This window comes from Mus caroli, unplaced genomic scaffold, assembly GCF_978045245.1.
Source record: "Mus caroli unplaced genomic scaffold, Mus_caroli_1 scaffold_8, whole genome shotgun sequence".
Classification (NCBI taxonomy): domain Eukaryota; kingdom Metazoa; phylum Chordata; class Mammalia; order Rodentia; family Muridae; genus Mus; species Mus caroli.
In genome coordinates, this window is record NW_028227263.1 from 127,133,879 (window position 1) to 127,154,624 (window position 20,746).

Below are 20,746 nucleotides of genomic sequence, written 5' to 3' on the forward strand. Positions count from 1 at the left end.
CTTCCCAGGAAGGGGAAACTGAGGAACGCATCTAAGGCATCTCCTGGCTTGACCCTTGGGCACACGCACGCACCTCAGTTTCCCTGGACGATCTTCCCCCAGGGAACTGAACCCCACCCGCGACTCCTTCGCGCCTGAATTCCCGAGTCCCCGTCGAGATGGCGACCCCCTATCCCAGAAGCGGTGGCCGAGGTGAAGTCAAGTGCGGGGGCGGTCGTGGAGCCGGCGTCCCCTGGGATTTCCTGCCTGGGCTGATGGTCAAGGCCCCGCCCGGACCCTGGTGAGCAAATCTGCCCCTGAATAGCCTCTCCCCCGAAGGCGTGCGGGGGTGGGGGGGCTTCACAGCCTTTCAGATGACATTCATCCTCTGGCCCGTGCCCTGACCCGTATCTAGACTTTGTCACCCTCACTTATTGCTGAGTTCTGTTTTCAGTCCCCCAGCTGCGAATTCACCGGCTAAAGAGAAGGTTCTGCCCCCAGCCCCGTAGCCTGACATCACAACTGAAGCAGGAGGCTCGCCAGTTCAAGGCTAGCCTGGGCAAAATAGAACTTATCGCAAAAGGCAAAAACATTAGCCGGGCGTGGTTATGTACGCCTTTTATCTCGGTGCTCCGGAGGCCGAGGCAAGCTAATCTCTCTACAAGTTTAAGGCCAGCCTGGTGTACATAGTAAGACCTCTGTCTCCAAAAACAAAACACAAAAAAACAAAAAACAAACCTGAGGAATGTAGTTCGGTGGTAGACCTTCAGTTCAAACCCTAGTACCCCAAATACCATAGTAATAATTAAATTATTATTATTATTAAATAAAGGTTCTGTCCCTGTCCTCAAAAGCCAGCAGGGATGTAGAATTCGCACTCAGGCCTATCCCACTTCCTGAAGTGCTGGGACCGCGTTTCCAGGACTCTTACTGACACCTCCTCCATGCCGCCCGCCCAGCCTGCAGGCGCAGCGCAAAGAGAAGTCCCGCAACGCTGCGCGCTGGCGGCGCGGGAAGGAAAATCTGGAGTTCTTCGAGCTAGCCAAGCTGCTCCCTCTGCCCGGTGCCATCTCCAGCCAGCTGGACAAGGCGTCCATCGTGCGCCTTAGCGTCACCTACCTCCGCCTGCGTCGTTTTGCCGCGCTGGGGGCGCCGCCCTGGGGGTTGCGGGCCGTCGGGCCTCCGGCTGGCCTCGGTGAGTGCGCATGCTCACGCTGCCAAGTTCTCCCCTGCCGCCCTACCCCCAGCCTTGGGGACAGGATTGAGAAAGCCAGGCCGGCCCTGACCCGGCTCCTGGAGAGTCCACCAGACCTTTGGTGGTTTCCCAACTGGTCTCGAGGGGACAAGTTGAGGATTTTTTATAAACTTTTGACTTAAGTCAGAACCTGGCAGCAATCTAGATCACTGGAAAAGGTGGTTATTGTTTTTGTCGTCGTTTGATGAGACAGGGCCTTACTATGTAACCTCGGCTAGCCTGGGACTTGATATGTGGACTTGGCTGGTCTCCAGCTCACCTGCCTCTGGCTCCTGTGGGTCCTGTGGGTTTAAAGGTGAGCGCCATCACCCCGTCCTGGCGCTTGTCTTTTAGATCGTGCCTCCTGTAGCCTGGTCTGGCCTGGCCTGGAATTTGATATGTAGTATAGGCCAGCCCTGAATTTGGGATCCTCCTGCCTCCATCTCCTCAGTGTTGGGAGTACAGGCGTCTGCCTCCACACACAGCAGAGGCTATTAATTTTATGAGGTGAGATGAACCAGGGTTGCTACAGAAGTTTCCAGCTGTTCGGTGCCTCTTCCCACCCCCGCCAGGGCCTCCACTCAACCAATAAGGGTGGGCTCCCGAACGGTCCTGTGGCACTCCAGGGAACACAGAAAACTGGGGGCTAAATTCCCCATTTGAGGTGAGGAGGTCACAATATGGCCAGGAGGGGGGATGATAGATCATCAAGAAGGTTCTCCTTGGTGACATTAGCTGTGTGTCCATCCCCACACCAACCCCTAGCCCTGAAGTCCCCCAGCGAGGCGCCTCCCCTCTTCCTGTGCTGCATTGGCGGTGGGCAGTGGTAGCTAGAGCACGCCTTTAATCCCGGCACTCCAGAAGTGAGGCAGGTGGATTTCTGTGAGCTCCCAGACAGCCAGGGCTACAAAGAAAAACCCTGTCTCAGAGAGAGGGAGAGGAGAGAGAGAGAGAGAGAGAGAGAGAGAGAGAGAGAGAGAGAGAGAGAGAGAGAGAGAGAGAGAGAGAGAGAGACTGAGAGAGAGACTGAGAGAGAGAAGAAATAGGATTGACCATCAGTGCCACCCCCATCAGGCAAGGCCCCTGGAACTCCCTGCAAAGGACCAGGCAAGGCAGCCTTCGGTATGTGGCCTGTGTCACCTTACTGTTTATGGAGAGTCAATTCCATGTGTGATACCATTGTGAGTGCCCAGGACATAGCAGGAAACACACTAGACCAGAGTCCCTGCCCTGGCTGGGTCTGGTGTTGATGGCTTATTCACCCAGTGCTCCTGAGGCTGAAGCAGGAGAATTACCATGAGTATGAAGCCAGCCTCTGCTACAAAATGAGATTCTGTCTCAAAACAAAAAGGGCCAGGCACGGTGGCATTTTCATCCCAGCACCTGAGAGACAAAGACAGGCAGATCTCTGTGGGTTTAGGTCCAGCCTCCTCTATGTAGTGAGTTGGAAACTAGCCAGGGCTACAGAAAGAGACCCAGTCTCAGAAACAAACAAACAAATTCTAGCAAGCAGGCATGGAAGCACACACCTGTTACTGTAACAAGCCGAAGGCCAAACTCATTCTCAGCTACACTGTGAGTTCTAGGTCAGCCTGGGCCACAAGAGATCCTGTCTCAAAACAAGATTAATAGAGAATAAAAAATGAAGCAAAAAGTCCCTTGTAGCCGGGCAGTGGTGGCGCACGCCTTTAATCCCAGCACTTGGGAGGCAGAGGCAGGCGGATTTCTGAGTTCGAGGCCAGTCTGGTCTACAAAGTAAGTTCCAGGACAGCCAGGGCTACACAGAGAAACCTTGTCTCAGATAAAAAAAAAAAAAAAGTCCCTTGTAGATAGATGTAGATGTGACACAGTAGAAGAAAATTTATAATCTATAATTTGCAACAATGTAGTATATGTAAGATGTCAACATATAGATGAATATCTCATTTTTCTTCCTACCTTTGATTACTGATGCATAGAATATTATATTTTCATCATTCTAGTTTATATATCCCTACTTAATTGTTATTACAGGGCAGCAAAAGTGTTACCTATGGTCACAGGTGAAGAAACTCCACACACACACACACACACACACACACACACTCAGGAAGAATGGGGTCCTTAGGGTGGGGTTGGAGAGGGTTCCTATTCCCTTCCTGCCCTGGTACCCAGAGAGGAGGTGGGGGGAGAGAAAATAGCATTGATTAAGTCCCGCAATAAATCACCATTTAAATTTAAATAATCCGGCTTCCCAGGCGGTAATTAGGCGAATTGACTGGCGCTGAGAGAATGCCGCATTAGCGAGGCTGATTACTGTCATTACCGCGAACAACATGTGCGCCGGCGGGGGATAAACATCTTGTCTATTGTCCTGGAGCCCCAGGGAGGGAAAAAGGGGGGCTGAGAGAGCCCTGACGGTGTCCAGCCCCTCAACACTTGAAGGGGCATCCGGAAGCTTCAAGAGATAGAGGCTCACTCTGGTCACAGCACCCCGGGCCGGGTCGTCTCTTAGCCACTTCCACAATGCCCACCTGTGCATCAGAACCAACTGGTCAGGAACGCGGGGGGGGGGGGGGGGGGCTCAACATCCGGTCGACAGACAACCAAATTCAAAAACTTAGGCCCCTGCTAATCTACACCAAAGTAGCTCTCTGAAGACTGGAAGAAAGACCCTGAGAAAATGAGACCCAAATGGGGAAGATGGTAGCTACTTGGTTCATTGTCTTTTTTTTTTTTTTTTTTTAAGCCTACAGCACCCGGTATTCCCAGGCGGTCACCCATCGAAGTACTAACCAGGCCCGACCCTGCTTAGCTACTGAGATCAGACGAGATCGGGCGCGTTCAGGGTGGTATAGCCGTAGACTTGGTTCATTTTCTAAGAGGCTTTTATTTTATGTATTTGTGTATTTTGCCTGCATGCACATGTACACTGGTGCCCACAGAGGCCAGAAGAGGGCACTAGATCCCCCTGAAATTGGAGTTATATACACTTGTGAGCCACCATGTAGATTCTGGGCATCAAACCCCGGTCCTCTGGAAGAGCAGTGTTCTTAACTGCTGCTCCAGCTCTTCAACTCCCCTAGAAGAACAATCTTCAGGAGTTGATCCTCTCATTCATATATATATATATATATATATATATATATATATATATATATATATGTGTGTGTGTATATATATATATACATATAATAAATGTATATATATATATGTATATATATACATATAATAAATACACACACATACCTATATACACCTATTTTCTATATATGAGTACACTGTAGCTGTTTTCAGACACACCAGAAGAGGGCATCAGATCCCATTACAGATGACTGTGAGCCACCATGTGGTTGCTGGGAATTGAACTCAGGACCTCTGGAAGAACAGTTGGTGCTCCAGCCCACAATTGATCTTCTCTTTGAGCACAGAGAGATCAAACTCTGACAGACAGGCTTGGGAATGTGCTCCTTGACCTACTGACCCGGTTCTATGACCCTGAGTTCAAGCTTGCTTACTTTCTTTCTTATCTTAGACAAGGTCTCTCTGTGTAGTCCTAGATGGCCTAGAACTCTCTGCCTCCATCTGCCATCTGGGATGAAAGTTAAACTCTGCCATGTGTATCTGCTTTGGGTCAATTTTTAACTACCACACTTGAACATCCCTTCTAGGTCCCAGATGTTAAATTTCTTTGGTTTTAGATAATTCCCTATTCGTCTCTTTCTCTAACCTTGCATTTAAGCTATTATTATTGATGCTGTTGTTTGTTGTTGTTGTTTGTATAAGGGTGTTTGGTCTGCATACATGTCTGTGCACCACTTTTGTGCCTGATGTCCAGGGAGGCTAGTAGATACTTGGGGACTGCAGTCACAGTTAATTTGTGATTACTGGACAGTAATAACTCTTCCCACGTGTGTTGATCCCAGTGGACAAGGGACCCACGCTGATGGACAGAGCGAGAGTCCAAAATTTCTTATAATGAGTGATAAGGAATGGTTCTCTCTCTCTCTCTCTCTCTCTCTCTCTCTCTCTCTCTCTCTCTCTCTCTCTCTCTCTCTCTCTCTCTCTCTCTCTCATACAAGACAGTAACTAGGCCTAGGCTCCCTCAGATACATTGTAGCAAGGATGGTGTGTTTAGGATTGGTCACCCAGAAGGCCTTTCCCTGACTACATAGCATGACAGGCTCCTACCTTGGATACCCACCCCACCTTTAAGCCTCAATCTATAAAACATGATGACATCATCTACCCAGGAGCTTCAGAGTATGTCGGGGAGATGGGGTTTTGTTTGTTTTATTTTTTGAGACAGGGTTTCTCAGTGTAACCAGCCCTGGACTTGCTCTGTACACCACACTGTCCTCGAACTCACAGAGATCCTCCTGCCTCTGTCTCCCAAATACTGGGATTAAAGACATGCACCACCACTTTTTACTTTTTACTGTTTTTTTAAAGTTTTCAAAAACTGTACGTGTATGTGTTTGTGCCTACATGTGCTTATGTGCACCATGTGTGTGCCCCTGCTGGAAGAGGCCAGAGGGTGTTGAATCCCTTGCAGCTGAAGTTACAGGTGGTTTAAAGCCACCCAAGCTGGGTACTGGGAGCCAAGCTATTCTTCTGCATGAACGATGTGTGTTCTTAACTGCTGAAGCATCTATCCAGTCTTTTTATTTTATTTTATTTTATTTTTTAAAGACTTATTTATTTATTATATGTAAGTACACTGTAGCTGTCTTCAGACACTCCAGGAGAGGGCACCAGATCTCGTTACAGATGGTTGTGAGCCACCATGTGGTTGCTGGGATTTGAACTCTGGACCTTCGGAAGAGCAGTCGGGTGCTCTTACCCACTAAGCCATCTCACCAGCCCCTCCAGTCTTTTTATTATTCTTTATAAGTGTGTACATGTGCATGTGTGCATGCATTCACGTAAGTGTGTGTGTGTGTGTGTTACCAGGTGTCAACCTTTGCCTTCCTCCTTTTCTTGAGATAAGTCTATTTATTGTTCAGTGCAGCACAGGGCAGGCTAGCAGAGGGCAGGCTACCACGGGGCAGGCTAGCAGAGGGCAGGCAAGCTGGCCCACAGGCTCCGAGGGAGTCTTTCATCTCTCATCTCCCAGTACGAATGATGAAATACAGTGTTCACTAACATATCCAGCTTCACATGGGTTCTGGGGATTTGAATGAGGTCTTCACACTTGCGTAGCAAATGATTTTCCAGCTGGACGATCGCCCCAGCCCTCTCCCCCAGTCGTTTGTGTGCATTGTTTTAACAATGTTGGGGGAATGGAGGAAATGCTCAGTAAACTGTCCTTGAGTGAGGTGACATCTTCGTCCCCAGGTAGGACACTACCTCAGGAGGAAGTAACCTTTGACCCAAGACTTAAAGGAGTGAAAATGCCAGGTGTGAGAAAGGCCAGGCGAGGGCTGGCACAAAGGACAGCCTAGAAGCTGAAGGAGACAGTGAGGGTTAGACTGGGGGTTGGGCAGAGGGGCTGGATAAACTGAGAAAGGAGATGGGAAAGCGGGTAGGAGGAAGAGGGAAAGCCGAAGGGAGAGACCCCAGAAACTCTCAGGAGTAGTCTAGACTGATACTTTAGCATTCGTCTCGATGATATATTAGTCACCCACTGTATACCTGTTTGTGGCCCTGGAGGCCTTTGATGTACAAAACCCAACTGCTCTTAGCACAAGGCTGGGGTTGGCATTTAGTTGGTAGAACATTTGCCTAGCCTGTAGGAAGCCCTGGGTTGCATCCCAGCACTAGACAAACCAGGCACGGTGCAGACCTGTAATCCCAGTAGAGAAGGGAAGGGGGATCTGGAGCGCAAGATCATCTTTCGATGCGCAGTGAGTTCCAGCCTGGCAGTGGTGACACACACCTTTAATCCCAGCACTTGGGCCAAGGCAAAGGCAGGTGGATCTCTGTGAGTTCAAGGCCAGCCAGATCTACAGAGTGAGTTCCAGGACAGCCAAGGCTACACAGAAAATCCTGTCTTGAAAGAGAAATATAATTCCTACAACAGGTTGAGGTCCCCTGGGCATCCATCGAGCCCGATGATAACAGATGATTGAGTGACAGGACATCTCCTCTTCCACTCCCGAGAGTCATGAAAACCTAGCCCTTCATTCCCAAGGACCCAAGATGAGAAACTCATAGGATGGGAAGGGAGGGGACCTCCTGAAACTTGGTAGGGATCTTTCCTGCCCTCCCTTTTCTGAGCATACCCTCTCTCTGCCCATGTCTCCCTTCTTCCTTTCCACCCACCTCAGGCTTCCACCACCACCCTGACGTTGCCTGACAAATGTTTATTAGTTGAATAAGCAATTAAGTGAATAAGTGATTTCAGGGTCTTTGGACTTCTGGGCAGGGCAGCTGTGAAGGTGGAGCACACCTGTTGAATTGGGACATGGAGGGGCTGTAGGTGGGAAGAATAGGGAGCCGGTAGGTTTGGGGAGGTGGAAAGTGGGGGTACTAAGACATCGGTAGGCAATCCTAAGCACACCTTGGGATCCTTGTCGCAGGGGATGGGTCATGTGCATGGGGGGGCACAGCAGGTTCCCAAGCTCTCCTCCTGTGCACCCCCATCCCAGTGTGCCCATTAATGCAGCAGCTCAGTCTGACCCGGGCTGATCCCCGGAGAGGGAAAATGAAGGAATTAGCAAAAATGACAGGGGAAAATTGCCACAATTAGCAGGCAGCATTGTTCCTGCCTGTCACGGGGCTGCTTGGAGCTGGGTTTCGGGGGAGGGGTCTCCATCACCCCCCACACTTATTGTTCCTGGAGGTTCAGATGGGGAGGAAGCAGGAGAAACAGCAGTCAGATGGGAGGGGGGTCTGGGGAGGCCTGGGGTAGACTCTGACAGCCTGGCTGACTTGGGGGAGTCCTGAGGAACAGGGGTGGCAGGGGTCCTGCCCAGGAAAAGCACCATTCCCACCTCACTCCCTGCTTTCCTCCTTCATGCTCCCTAGACACTTGGCAGTCTAGGAACTCAGACCCCTGCAGCAAATCCATTTAAAGAGGAAACTGAGGCACAAGAAGAAGAGGTGACTCCAGGCCCTTAGCCTAACAGAGGGAAGGCCACTGACAGAGTGCTTGGGTTCTCTCTTGGGAAGCTGGGGCGGGGGTTAGGGGGGATCGGGGGGGGGGTAACTACAGCATCCAGGTGTCCTGACCGGGGGAGGGGGACGACTGTGACATTCAGCCTATGTCTTAGTGACTGTCTGTCCCAGAATTTAAGTCTCTCTGGAATTCTAACTTTCTCCTCCTTGTATGTCTTCATCTCCTCAACACATCTGCAAAAGTTTCACTATTGTATACACGTCTCTGCCATGGTATACTATACAAAAATACCAGCAGGAGGTGTAACTCAATGGCAGCACCCTGCATAGAATCCTCCAATGAGGGTCTGGGGGCGTGGCTCAGTGGTAGAGCCCCTGCATAGAATCCTCCAATGAGAGGCTGGGGGTGTGGCTCAGTGGTAGAGCCCCTGCATAGAATCCTCCAATGAGAGGCTGGGGGTGTGGCTCAGTGGTAGAGCCCCTGCATAGAATCCCCCAGTGAGGGGCTGGGGGTGTGGCTCAGTGGGAAAGTAACTGCCTAACATGTGCAAGGCTCTGGTTCAGTGCACAGCACTGAAAAAAAGAAAGCCCACACACTGTACTCAAGCCTGCTGATGCATCCCTGTAAATGTAGTTTTCAGGAGGCTGAGACAGGAGAATGGCAAATTTTAGTCAAACTTGGGTTATTTATTGAGACTCTATTTCAAAGAAACTAAAAATTTTCATCCAAAATGTATCCATAGTAAAATTAGATAGCATTTTAAAAAACTTAATTTGTTTATCTGTTCATGTGTGTATGTGGGCAGGACACAGCACACAGGTGGAGGTCTGAGGACAATCTGTGAGAATCAAGTCTCATTGTATCACATAAGTTCTGGGGATCTTCAAGTCTGATGGTGCATGCATTTACCACTAACTCATTTCGACAACTTTTAAAAATATTTATTTATATTTAAGTGTGTGAGTGTTTTACATGAATGTATGTACCACAGATGTGTAGTACTGACAGAGGCCAGAAGAGGGCATCAAATCCCTGAGATTAGAAGGGTCCTTCCGCAAGAGAGCGTGCTCTTAACCACTCAGCCAGTTCTCTACACCTCCCCCATCCCAGCTTTTAGACAGGGTCTCACTCTGTGCCCTGACTGGCCTGGAACTTGCTGTACACGCAAGGCTGTTTTAAAGTATCCAAACCAGCACCATTTACTGCATAGTCCCAAAGGAGTCCTGCAGCCATGAAGCAGCCACCTGCCCAGTGCTGCCAACCACAGACCTGCTTTCTGCTCCCATCGACTTGCCAGTTTTAGACATTTCATAGGCGTGGGGTCACTGTGGCCTTTTTGTGCCTGTCTGCTTTTATAATATTCCATCACAAATCAAGGCTTCATTCCTCTTCATCTTGGATCTACCGCATTTTGTATCCGTTCTCGGAGGCTGGACGTTGGGGATTTTTTCTTGGCTTTATGTAATGCTGTTCTCTCTGTGTGTATACAGCACTCCTCACAGTACCTATCTTAAGGTTGTTGGGTTGTAAAGGGATTGCCAGAGGCTCACGTCATAGCTCTCTTTTCACTTATTGAAGAATCACTGAGCTGTGATCTTCAGCTGCTATCTTAATGTGCAGTCCACCCTGCAGTGCAAACTTCTCTAACTACTCTCATAATTTTGTGTTTCTTTGGATTTTGTTACTGTCTTTCAGTGCAGTGGATTGAACCCAGAGCCTATGAATACTAGACAAGCACTCTACCACAGAGCCCCTCACTGGAGAATTCTAGGCAAGGGCTCTACCACTGAGCCACGCCCCCAGCCCCTCCCTGGGGGATTCTAGGCAGGGCTCTACCACTGAGCCACGCCCCCAGCCCCTCACTGGGGGATTCTAGGCAGGGGCTCTACCACTGAGCCACGCCCCAACCCCTCACTGGGGGATTCTAGGCAGGGGTTCTACCACTGAGCCACGCCCCCAGCCCCTCCCTGGGGGATTCTAGGCAGGGGCTCTACCACTGAGCCACGCCCCCAGCCCCTCACTGGGGGATCCTAGGCAGGGCTCTACCACTGAGCCACGCCCCCAGCCCCTCACTGGGGGATTCTAGGCAGGGGCTCTACCACTGAGCCACGCCCCCAGCCCCTCACTGGGGGATTCTAGGCAGGGGCTCTACCACTGAGCCACGCCCCCAGCCCCTCCCTGGGGGATTCTAGGCAGATGCTTCATCACTGATCTATGTTACCAGCCCTCTTTTTAACTTTTGAGATAGGAACTCGTTTGTTATTGTACCCCAGGCAAGCCTTTAGTCATTGATTCTCCTGCCTTGCCTGCCAAGTAGTTGGAGTTACAGGCCTTCACCACCAGGTCAGCCTCAGCCTTGGGCTATTCATTGGACCGGGCTTCGGTGCCCAGTCAGGACAGTCTGCGCTCTTCCCGTCACTAGCACTGCCTGTACGGTATAGGACCTGTGAACAGAAGTATTCAAAACTTTTTGGTTTTGGTGTGCAAAAGAATGAGGGAGTGGACAAATCCCTCTTTTCAATGTCTGTCACTCAGTCTTGGTCTCTCTGTCCCCTAGGGAACAACCATCCTGTGAACTGGTTCTCTATGGTGGCTGGCTGGGAGTTTAAGACTGACTGGGCCCCTAAGGGCTGCCCAGAGCAGTGAGTCAGACCAAGGGGCCCTGACTGTCCTCCTCCTCCTTCTGTCCCCAGCCCCAGGCCGCCGAGGCCCTGTGGCTCTAGTCTCTGAAGTCTTCGAGCAACACCTAGGTGGACACATCCTACAGGTGAGCGCCTCCCTTCCTAGCCTGCTGCTTTGTGCTGCCACCTGGTGGTAGCATCTGGGAATAGCACTATTTTTCCTGCGTCAGTTCCCTGTGGAGAACTGGACAGGACTAAGGGTCCCCTGGTTGTTCCCTTCCTACACCCGCTCTGTTTGTCTCAACTCTAGTCCTTGGATGGCTTCGTGTTCGCTTTGAACCAGGAAGGGAAATTTCTCTACATCTCAGAGACAGTGTCCATCTACCTGGGTCTCTCACAGGTAAGTCTTCCCTGCAGTAGGCAGCTATCTTTACCGCTTGACCTATGCATGCCCTTACTCTCTTCTGGTATCACTAAGCACAACGTGAAAAACAGACAACCTTCCTTGGAACCCCACAAAGCAGCCCGACATATGCTGGAGGACTCAAGCAGGACCACAAGTTCAAAGCCAGCCAAGGAGACTTAGCAAGACCTCATTTCAAAATTAAAATTTGGTCTAGAGATGTAGTTCTACAGCCATGTGTGCTCGCCTAGAATCCCCCAGGGAGGGGCTGAGCTCAGTGACGGTGTGAATCAGCGGTATGCCACTTGTGTACGTACCATTCTGGAGGTCCTGGGACTCCAATCCATTGTGTCTGGGGCAGGATTGTAGCTTGGTTCATAGAATGCTTGCCTAGTGTTCAGAAAGCCCTGGGTTCCTTGCATAAACTGGGCATGGCGGTGAGGTATAAACCTTACATTAAACTCCAGCACTGCAGAGGTGGAGGCAGGAGGACCAGAAGTTTCAGGCCAGCCTAGGCTATATGAGACTGTCTCAAAAACTAACACTACCCCAAAGGAGGGGACTTGAATGTGTAGATGACAAAGTAGGGTGGATAAGGTGGTTGTGTGGGTAGGGTGGGGGGATGAGGGTGAGGACCACAGGGGGGATGAAGGTTGGAGGGAGACAGGTCACCCACTCCAAGCAGAGGGACAGTAGAAGAAGGCACGGCAGGTTTCTGAGTAAGAATTTCCATAGTTGGGTATGCAGCTTCCAGGAGAGTTTTAAATGGGGCTTGAAGGTCAGAGGCTCCCTGTGAAATCAGAGCATGATCAGAACAGAAAGCTAGAGGCTGTACTGAAGGGGCCTGACATGGGATCCATGTGAGATCTGAGAGGCCAATCTCCAAGGCCCTAACTCATTAAAGAGCTGACAACTGCCAGGCTTGATTTCCAGCACTTGGGAGGCCGAGTCTGGGGGTCTGAGGGCAGCCTGAGCTACCTAGCAAACCTCTGTCTAAAAAAAGAAAAAAACCAAAGAGGGCCAGATGTTGCAGCACATGCCTTTAGTCCAGAATTTCAGGAGGTACAGGCAGGCAGATTAATAAGTTTGAAGCCAGAGCTATAAAAGTGAGACCCTGGGCTGGAGAGATGGCTCAGTGGTTAAGAGCAGGTGCTCTTCCAAAGGTCCTGAGTTCAAATCCCAGCAACCACATGGTGGCTCACAACCATCGGTAATGAGATCTGACGCCCTCTTCTGGTGTGTCTGAAGTCAGCTACAGTGTACTTAGATAAAATAATAAATAAATCTTGAAAAAAAAAAGTGAGGCCGGGCGTAGGAGCGCACGCCTTTAATCCCAGCACTTGGGAGAGTTCAAGGCCAACCTGGTCTAAAAAGTGAGTTCCAGGACAGCCAGGGCTACAGAGAAACCCTGTCTCAAACCCCGCCCCCCCCCAAAAAAAAAAGTGAGACCCTGCCTCAAAACAAACAAACAAACAAAAGCCGATCCCTCCTTAATTCAAAAAAGCAGGAAACATCTAAGAAAAACACAAGCCAGGTGTGAAGTGCACTTGAAGGTTGGGCGAGCAGACCCTAAGCTAAACCCAGCCTCAGCTATGGCGCTCACACGGCTCCTGCATTCCTCTCCATCACCGGCAGGTGGAGCTGACGGGCAGCAGCGTCTTCGACTACATCCATCCTGGGGACCACTCGGAGGTCCTAGAGCAACTTGGATTGCGGGCTGCAAGCATCGGCCCCCCTACACCACCTTCCGTGTCCTCCTCTTCCTCATCGTCTTCCTCCTCGCTGGTGGACACCCCCGAGATTGGTAATTTCCAGGAATCCCCTCCTTGCCAGTGAATGAAGCCTGAGGGTAGATCCTGGTTTTTGTGTTTAACATGCTACAAAACAAGGTTTTGTAAAACAAACAAACACAACAACAACAACCCAAACCAAAGCAACAACAACCCAAAACAAAAAACCCACAATGAGTCAAGCCAACTTAAGGCACTAGGGTGTCTAAACTTGCCTGGTTCCCCAGAGTGGCCAAAATACACCAACATTTGAGCTGCTACAAGGAAGTGGGAATAAGACTGAGAACTTTTTTTTTTTTTTTTTTTTTTTTTACATTCCACTGTGCCTTTAATTTTTCATTGGGCCCTAACTTCAAACCACAAGCCACGAGGGATGGCCCCCAAGTCCAGGCACGCTCAGAGAGATCAAGTTACTTGCCCCAAGTCACCCAGCTGTTCCATATTTTTAGTTGTGTGTGTGTGTGTGTGTGTATATGTGGTGAGTGTTTAACTTTCAGGATCCGGTTCTTTTTGTTGATTGTTTGGGGCTTTTTTGTTTTGTTTTGTTTTTTAGTGTTTGTTTGTTTGAGACAGGATGTCTCTGTATAAGTGCCCTGGCTGTCCTAGAGCTCACTCTGTAGACCAGGCTGGCTTTGAACTCCTCCTGCCTCTGCCTCTGCCTCTGTGTGCTGAGGTAAAGGCACGTGCCACCACAGCACAGCTTCCTTTCGTTTATACTTCTGGTCTGTGATAGGGGCCCTGGCTGTCACAACAGTTCTAGCCTGTCCTCTGTGGGTCACAGGTGGCTGCTCCAGCCTGGGTCAGACTGATGCCAGCGGATGCCCGGGGGGCAGAACTGAGAGATGGCTTCTGAGCAGGAAAGAGGGGCTCATCTAACCTTGGACCTGGCTGTCCCACAATGGGAGATTATTTTATCAGTGTACCTGTGCGACCATTAGATGCATCTGAGTGTCTGGAGCAGCCACACTGAGGCTGGTTCTGGAAAACTATGACAGCGCCCTCTTGTTCTGCCTCAGAAGCCAGCCCCACCGAGGCATCCCCTGCCTTCCGAGCCCAAGAGCGGTCCTTCTTTGTCCGCATGAAGTCCACCCTCACCAAGAGGGGCCTGAATGTCAAAGCTTCAGGGTACAAGGTGGGTATGAGCTGTCTCTTTCCCCCTGTGCGCCAGCTATATCCCGGATACAAGGTACTGAGAACAGAAACTGGGAAACACTCAAAGCCTTCCCAGGGCCAAGGGATCTGTGGGTGTCAGGTGGAACTGGGGGAAGCTTTGACTTGGCTGTGGTCCTCCTGCCTCAGCAGTCCCACCTGGCACCTCCCCAGCCACCTCCACCTTCCACAGGTCATTCATGTGACGGGGCGCCTGAGGGCCCGAGCCCTGGGTCTCGTAGCCCTTGGACACACGCTGCCCCCGGCCCCACTGGCTGAGCTGCCTTTGCACGGACACACGATTGTCTTCCGCCTCAGCCTGGGCCTCACCATCCTTGCTTGTGAGAGCAGGTACCAGGGTAGGGGCGGGAGGGAAGGTGGGTCCAAGGGGACCTGGGGATATGTGGGGACCAGTCAATCCTGGGCCTTTCAGTCAGGGGCCGTGGGGAGTTGGGAGGAGAGAGGACAAGGGAGAAGGCAAAAGTGCCTGGGAGATGTGAGGGTGGCCCTGGCTCCCTGACGAGGCTTGCCCATTTCTTTTTCGGGCCCCCTTTTCTTCACCTATGCCCATTTTACACAAGGAAACTGAGGTGCTGCAAGGGTGTGGATCCTGGCGAACGCTGAAGCCAGCTCTGCTGTCTCCAGTCACCCAATGTCTCCCAACTCCTTTTCCCTTTCTTTCCTGTGTCCTCCAGAGTTAGCGACCATATGGACATGGGGCCCTCAGAGCTTGTGGGACGCAGCTGCTACCAGTTTGTTCATGGACAGGATGCAACCAGGATCCGCCAAAGCCATCTGGACCGTGAGGCACACTTCTGTACCCTCTCCCCATCCACCTTCCACCACAAAACCACGAATGACCCTGCTTCCCTGTTCCCTGGAAGTCCTTCTTCAGGGATAACCAGAGTCTCTGGTTGCACTGCAGCTTCTGGGAGCTGTTTGGAACAGAAAAGCAACAAAGAGGCTGAGCAGTGGCTGGGGGTGGGGGATAGGGTCAGTAAGCGGGGTAAGAGGGGTCTCTGACCGATGCTGGGGTGCCTCTGGGTCTCTGACTACCTCTGTGCCTTTCTCTCTCTTTCTCCATTCTCCCCACTCTCACTGCCTCTGCCTGTCTCCTGCTCACCTGCCTTGACCCTCCCCACCCCTCTGGGCTCTCTGCTCCCCTGGGATGGACCAGTGCTGGACAAAGGGCAGGTGGTGACTGGTTACTACCGTTGGCTGCAGCGTGCGGGGGGCTTCGTGTGGCTGCAGTCTGTAGCCACTGTGGCCGGGAACGGGAAGAGCACTGGGGAGCATCACGTGCTGTGGGTCAGTCACGTGCTCAGGTGAGAGGTGGCCCATTGCCATCCCAGCATCCCCGGCAGCTGCTCCCCATCCCAGCCAGGGCCCTTAAGGGAGGGCTGGCTCTGTAGACGCGAAGGGGAAAGAACCTAGGAGGCCTAGGTATGGAATGGCCTCACTTGGTGACACGGAGAGGAATCACTGTTGGGAGGAGACACATCTGTGATGTGGGCAGGGCAGGAACGCTTGTGTGGTGTGCTTCGGGCTGAAGGTGTGAATTGGACTCCAGGGCACTGGGGAGCCACAGCAGACTCTATACAGGGAGCGTGGTGCAAAACATACACGTATTGTGAGCAGAGGGCACAGAACGGATGAGCCTCAGGTCTACAGCCTGAGAAGCCCAGGGAAGAGCAGAGCGATTGGGGCTGGAGCACAGAGTTGGGGACAGGGGAGGCTGTAAATGGCAGCAGGATATTTTATCTCGTGATCACTGGAGAACTATTGAAGGCTTTATGTCTGGAGGGGATCACAATTCTGCACTTTTGGAAATATTTTTCTTTCTGCTGAGAGTTGACTAGGAAATAATAGGGACTGGAGAACAAGGGGAGGCTGCAGCATGGTTTAAGAGATGCACGGGGAGAAAAGAGAAGAGGGGTGCCATTTGCCCCTTTGCTGAGCTGATTTGATTTGGGCCCTAGAAGGGAGCAGGTGATTTAGATAGGAGAGACACAAATAACCATGACATGCTTAGAGATGTCCAGGCAACACGAGGTGGCTGACAGTGGCTCAGGTTTGCCACAGCAGGGAGAACTCAGATGAGGATATATTTGGAACTGGGTCTGGTCCTCTTGGTCCCAACCAGTGGAAAGACTGAGGCAGGAGGCCACCTTGGGAAACCCCGGGAGACTCTGTCTCAATCAGGAATGCTCAGTGGTAGAGCCCCTGCCTAGAATCCCCCAGTGATGGGCTGGGGGCGTGGCTCAATGGTAGAGCCCCTGCCTAGAATCCCCCAGTGAGAGGCTGAGGGTGTGGCTCAGTGGTAGAGCCTCTGCCTAGAATCCCCCAGTGAGAGGCTGAGGGTGTGGCTCAGTGGTAGAGCTCCTGCCTAGGATCTCCCAGTGAGGGGCTGGGGGCGTGGCTCAGTGGTGGAGCCCTGCCTAGAATCCCCCAGTGAGGGGCTGGGGGTGTGGCTCAGTGGTAGAGCCCTTGCCTAGAATCCCCCAGTGAGGGGCTGGGGGCGTGGCTCAGTGGTAGAGCCCCTGCCTAGAATCCCCCAGTGAGGGGCTGGGGGCGTGGCTCAGTGGTAGAGCACATAGGAGGCTCTTGGGTTTAATTCAAGGGGTGTGTGTGTGTGTGTGTGTGTGTCCAACTAGGAGTTTATAGGTCTGATAGAAAGTTTTTAATACTGTGGGGTAGTATCCACAAGTTCCATACTGGAAAATGTCTGTACTCACTGCTGTCCCAAGACCCCTGGTTTTCAGTTCCATCATCTTGTCCCCAGCAATGCTGAAGGTAGTCAAACACCCCTGGATGCCTTCCAGCTTCCAGCTATTGTGTCTCAGGAGGAGCCATCCAGGCCAGGCCCAGAGCCCACAGGTAAACTAACCTATTCCAATGTCTACACCCAGAAAAGACTGAGGTGTAGAGCCCTACAGTGGGACAACCCATTGTGGAAGCCATTCAACACATGTGGCTGTTTATATTAACAGCTGGAGTTAACTGTCCTTCGGGCTGGGAAGATGACTCAGTGGGTAAAGTGCTTGCCAGGAAAGCTTAAGGACTTGGGTATACCCTCATAAAGAAAAGCCAGGTGTGAGACACACATTTGTAATCCCAGTGTCGGGAGGTGGAGACAGGAGGAGTCCCGAGGCTGAATTGGCAAGCTCGATGTTGATTTAGAGACCCTGTCTCAAAATGTAAAGTGGAACCGGGCAGTGGTGGCACACACCTTTAGTCCCAGCACCATGGAGGCAGAGGCAGGAGGATTTCTGTGACTTCTAGGTTAGCTTGGTCTACAGAGTGAGTTCCAGGACAGCCAGGGCTACACAAACCCCATCTCAAGGGGAAAAAAAAAAAAAGAGTCCCTGGCTGAGGGCACTTGTTCTTGCAGAGGATTCAGGTTTCATTCTTGGCACCCACAGGGCTCAGAGCCACCATTATTTCCAGTTCTCAGGGACCTGATGCCCTCTTCTGGCTTCTGTAGGCACCAGGCCTTCATGTGACACATAGACATACTTGTAGACAAGACACATATCCACATTAAATAATTCGAAACAGGGCCAGGAAGTGATAAAGAGTACTGACTGCTCTTGCAGAGGACTGGGGTTATGTTCCCAGCACCCACATGGTGATGCACAACCATGTGACTCCAGTTCCAGTGGATCTAATGCTCTCTCTCTCTCTCTCTCTCTCCTGGCCTCCAGAGGCAACAGGCATGCACACAGTGTACAGACACATGCAGGCAAAGCACTGAAACACATGAGAGGAATCTAAACAATTAAAACCAGCTGGGGTGGGGAGCAGCACCTCAAGGACAAGCCCTTATCCCCACCACTCAGAGGCAGAAGGGTCTCTGTAAGTTCGAAGCCAGCCTGGTCTGCATAATGAGTTCTAGACTAGGAGAGCTACAGAGTGAGACCTTACCTCCAAAACAACACAATCAGGCAGGTCATGATGGTGCACACCTTTAATCAAAGCAGTTGGGAGGCAGCGGCAGGCAGATCTCTGAGTTCGAGGTCAGCCTTGTCTACAGAGTGAGCTCCAGGCCAGCCAGAACTACATTGTGAGACCTTGTCTTGGGGGAGGGAGGGGGAACCTTCATCCTACTCCAAAATTAAACATCTTCATCCTCAAATTTATCCACCATATTTCAAATAGCCACTGGCAAAATATGTGGCCAGTGGCTGTCTCTCAGGATAATACAGATGAGATATGTCCAGTACCATCAAAGTTCTATTGCTGTAGGAGGGCATGCTGGAGGGTTCCATCATCTATAGAGGTCTAGCTGGGCCTTCTCAGCCTAGGCTTTACTGGCAATATCAGGGCTGGATGGGTCTTAGCTGTGCTGTGGGAATGTGCCTACTCTGTGCCTGGGGGGTGGAGGCGGGGGGAGGGAGAATCACTGGGGCTTGGGAACTGCAGACCTACCCCACTGTGCCTACACTTGAAGAGCAAGGGCTGGGGACACACATTCCTTCAGAAGCCTCCTTTGAGGCTGGTGTGGTAATGAAGGGCTTTAATCCCAGCTACTGGGGAGGCTGAGACAGGGAGATGCCAATGTTAGCCTGGACAAGTTAGCAAGACCATGTCTCAAAGAGTAAAAGGGCCTGGGGAGGTGACCCCGTGAATACAGGGCTTGCTGTGCATGCATAAAATCCTGAGTGTGGGCCGGGTGGTGGTATGCACCCATCTTTCATCCCAGGACTTGGGAGGCAGAGGCAGGCAGACCTCTGCGAGCTCCAGGCTAGCCTGACCCACAGAGTGAGTTCCAAGGCAGCCAGGGTTACACAGAGAAACCCTGTGTGGAAAACAAAAACAAAATCCAAGCAAACAAAAGACCTGTGCTTGGATCTCCAGCACTCACCTGGGTGACCTCAGTGTTGAGGGGACAGACACATGTAGATCCCAGGAGTCTGCTGGCCAGCCAGCCTAGCCAGAAATGTGTGAGTTCTAGGTTCAGTAAGTGTCTCTGTCTCGAAGGACAATAATCCAGTGAGATGGTTCATCAGGTAGAAATGCCTTGCCCTGTGACCCCCCACATGTATATCATGGGGCCTGTGCACCCACACTCACACACAAATGCGACCGTAGAGATGGCTCAGTGGATAACAATCCAAACCTGATGACCTGAGTTTGATCCTCAGAGTCCCAATGAAGATAGAAATAGAAACCCGACTCAGCAAAGCTGTCCTCTGACCTGGTGCACACCTTCATGGCGGCATGTACACCTCCATCGTATACACACAACAGGGTAGTAATAATGATGATGATGATAGCGATGGAGGAAGAGCACTAGTGTTGATGTTCACCTCCATACCCTCATCCACACATAGAAAGTCAAAAGAAGGCTTAGAATCTGGCTCACCAGTAGACCTGAGGAGAATCCATCACTAAGGGACTGGGGGCGTGGCTCAGTGGGAGAGCCCCTGCCTAGAATCCCCCAGTGAGGGGCTGGGGGGCGAGGCTCAGTGGGAGAGCCCCTACCTAGAATCCCCCAGTGAGGAGCTGGGGGCGTGGCTCAGTGGTAGAGCCCCTGCCTAGAATCCCCCAGTGAGGGGCTGGGGGCGTGGCTCAGTGGTAGAGCCCCTGCCTAGAATCCCCCAGGGAGGGGCTGGGGGCGTGGCTCAGTGGTAGAGCCCCTGCCTAGAATCCCCCAGTGAGGGGCTGGGGGCGTGGCGCAGTGGTAGAGCCTCTATCTTGACCTCTTCCCCCTCCCCCGTGGGTGCAGGCTGTAAGGGGCTGTGGGTGTGGTACAGCAGTAGAGCTCTGCAAAGAATAACTATAAAATATCTTCTTCAGAGGAAGAGCCTCCAGTTGACGGGAAGCAGGCTGTGCCTGTGGACCAGGACAAGGACAAGGACCCTCAGGCCCGAAGCAAACGCATCAAAGTGGAGCCCAGCCCGAAGGAAGCTAGAGGCTCAGAGGACAGTGCAGAGGAGGAGCTCTCGGATCCACCGGCTCCACCTCGGCCAGAATTCACTTCTGTTATCCGGGCGGGAGCCCTGAAGCATGATCCAGTGCTGCCGTGGGGCTTGACAACTCCCGGAGACCCCTCACCCGCCCTCCTTCATGCAGGCTTCCTGCCACCCGTTGTGCGGGGTCTGTGCACCCCAGGCACCATCCGCTATGGCCCTGCCGAGTTGAGTCTGATGTATCCACATCTGCACAGGCTGGGCGCAGGCCCCTCGCTTCCAGAGGCCTTTTACCCTACGCTGGGCTTGCCCTATCCGGGGCCCACAGGTACGAGGGTGCAGCGGAAGGGAGACTGAAGACAGTGTAACACCAGAGGGCCAAACCTGAGACACAGATCAAGTCCTGGAGTCATTCTTGAGAATTAAACACCATGCCCTAAGGGGCTCCCTCCCCGGGGATGCTGCCTCTCATGATTGCTTGGCCTTGTTCCTTTGAAATGATTTACTTGTATGTGTGTCCATGTGTGGTATGGTGTGGAAATTAGGTCTCTCCTTCTACCATGCAGGTCCTGAGTATCAAACTCAGGTTGTCAGGTTTGGGAGCAAGTGCCTTTACCCA

At 51.8% G+C, this 20,746-nt stretch overlaps 1 protein-coding gene and 1 non-coding gene across 2 annotated transcripts; one reads left to right on the top strand and one right to left on the bottom strand.

Moving 5' to 3' along the window:
- Positions 1–158: 158 nt before the first annotated feature.
- On the top strand, positions 159–20,586 carry Npas1 (neuronal PAS domain protein 1). Its single transcript, XM_029479073.1, has 11 exons — positions 159–280; positions 939–1,174; positions 10,946–11,019; positions 11,184–11,273; positions 12,912–13,080; positions 14,083–14,198; positions 14,409–14,566; positions 14,911–15,017; positions 15,393–15,540; positions 16,998–17,092; positions 20,015–20,586. Exons 1-11 carry the CDS (start codon positions 159–161, stop codon positions 20,482–20,484), a joined length of 1,785 nt encoding a protein of 594 aa, XP_029334933.1. The 3' UTR covers positions 20,485–20,586.
- LOC115031569 (5S ribosomal RNA) lies at positions 3,940–4,058 on the bottom strand. Its single transcript, XR_003837251.1, has one exon. It is a non-coding gene; the product is annotated as a 5S ribosomal RNA (ribosomal RNA).
- Positions 20,587–20,746: the final 160 nt, after the last annotated feature.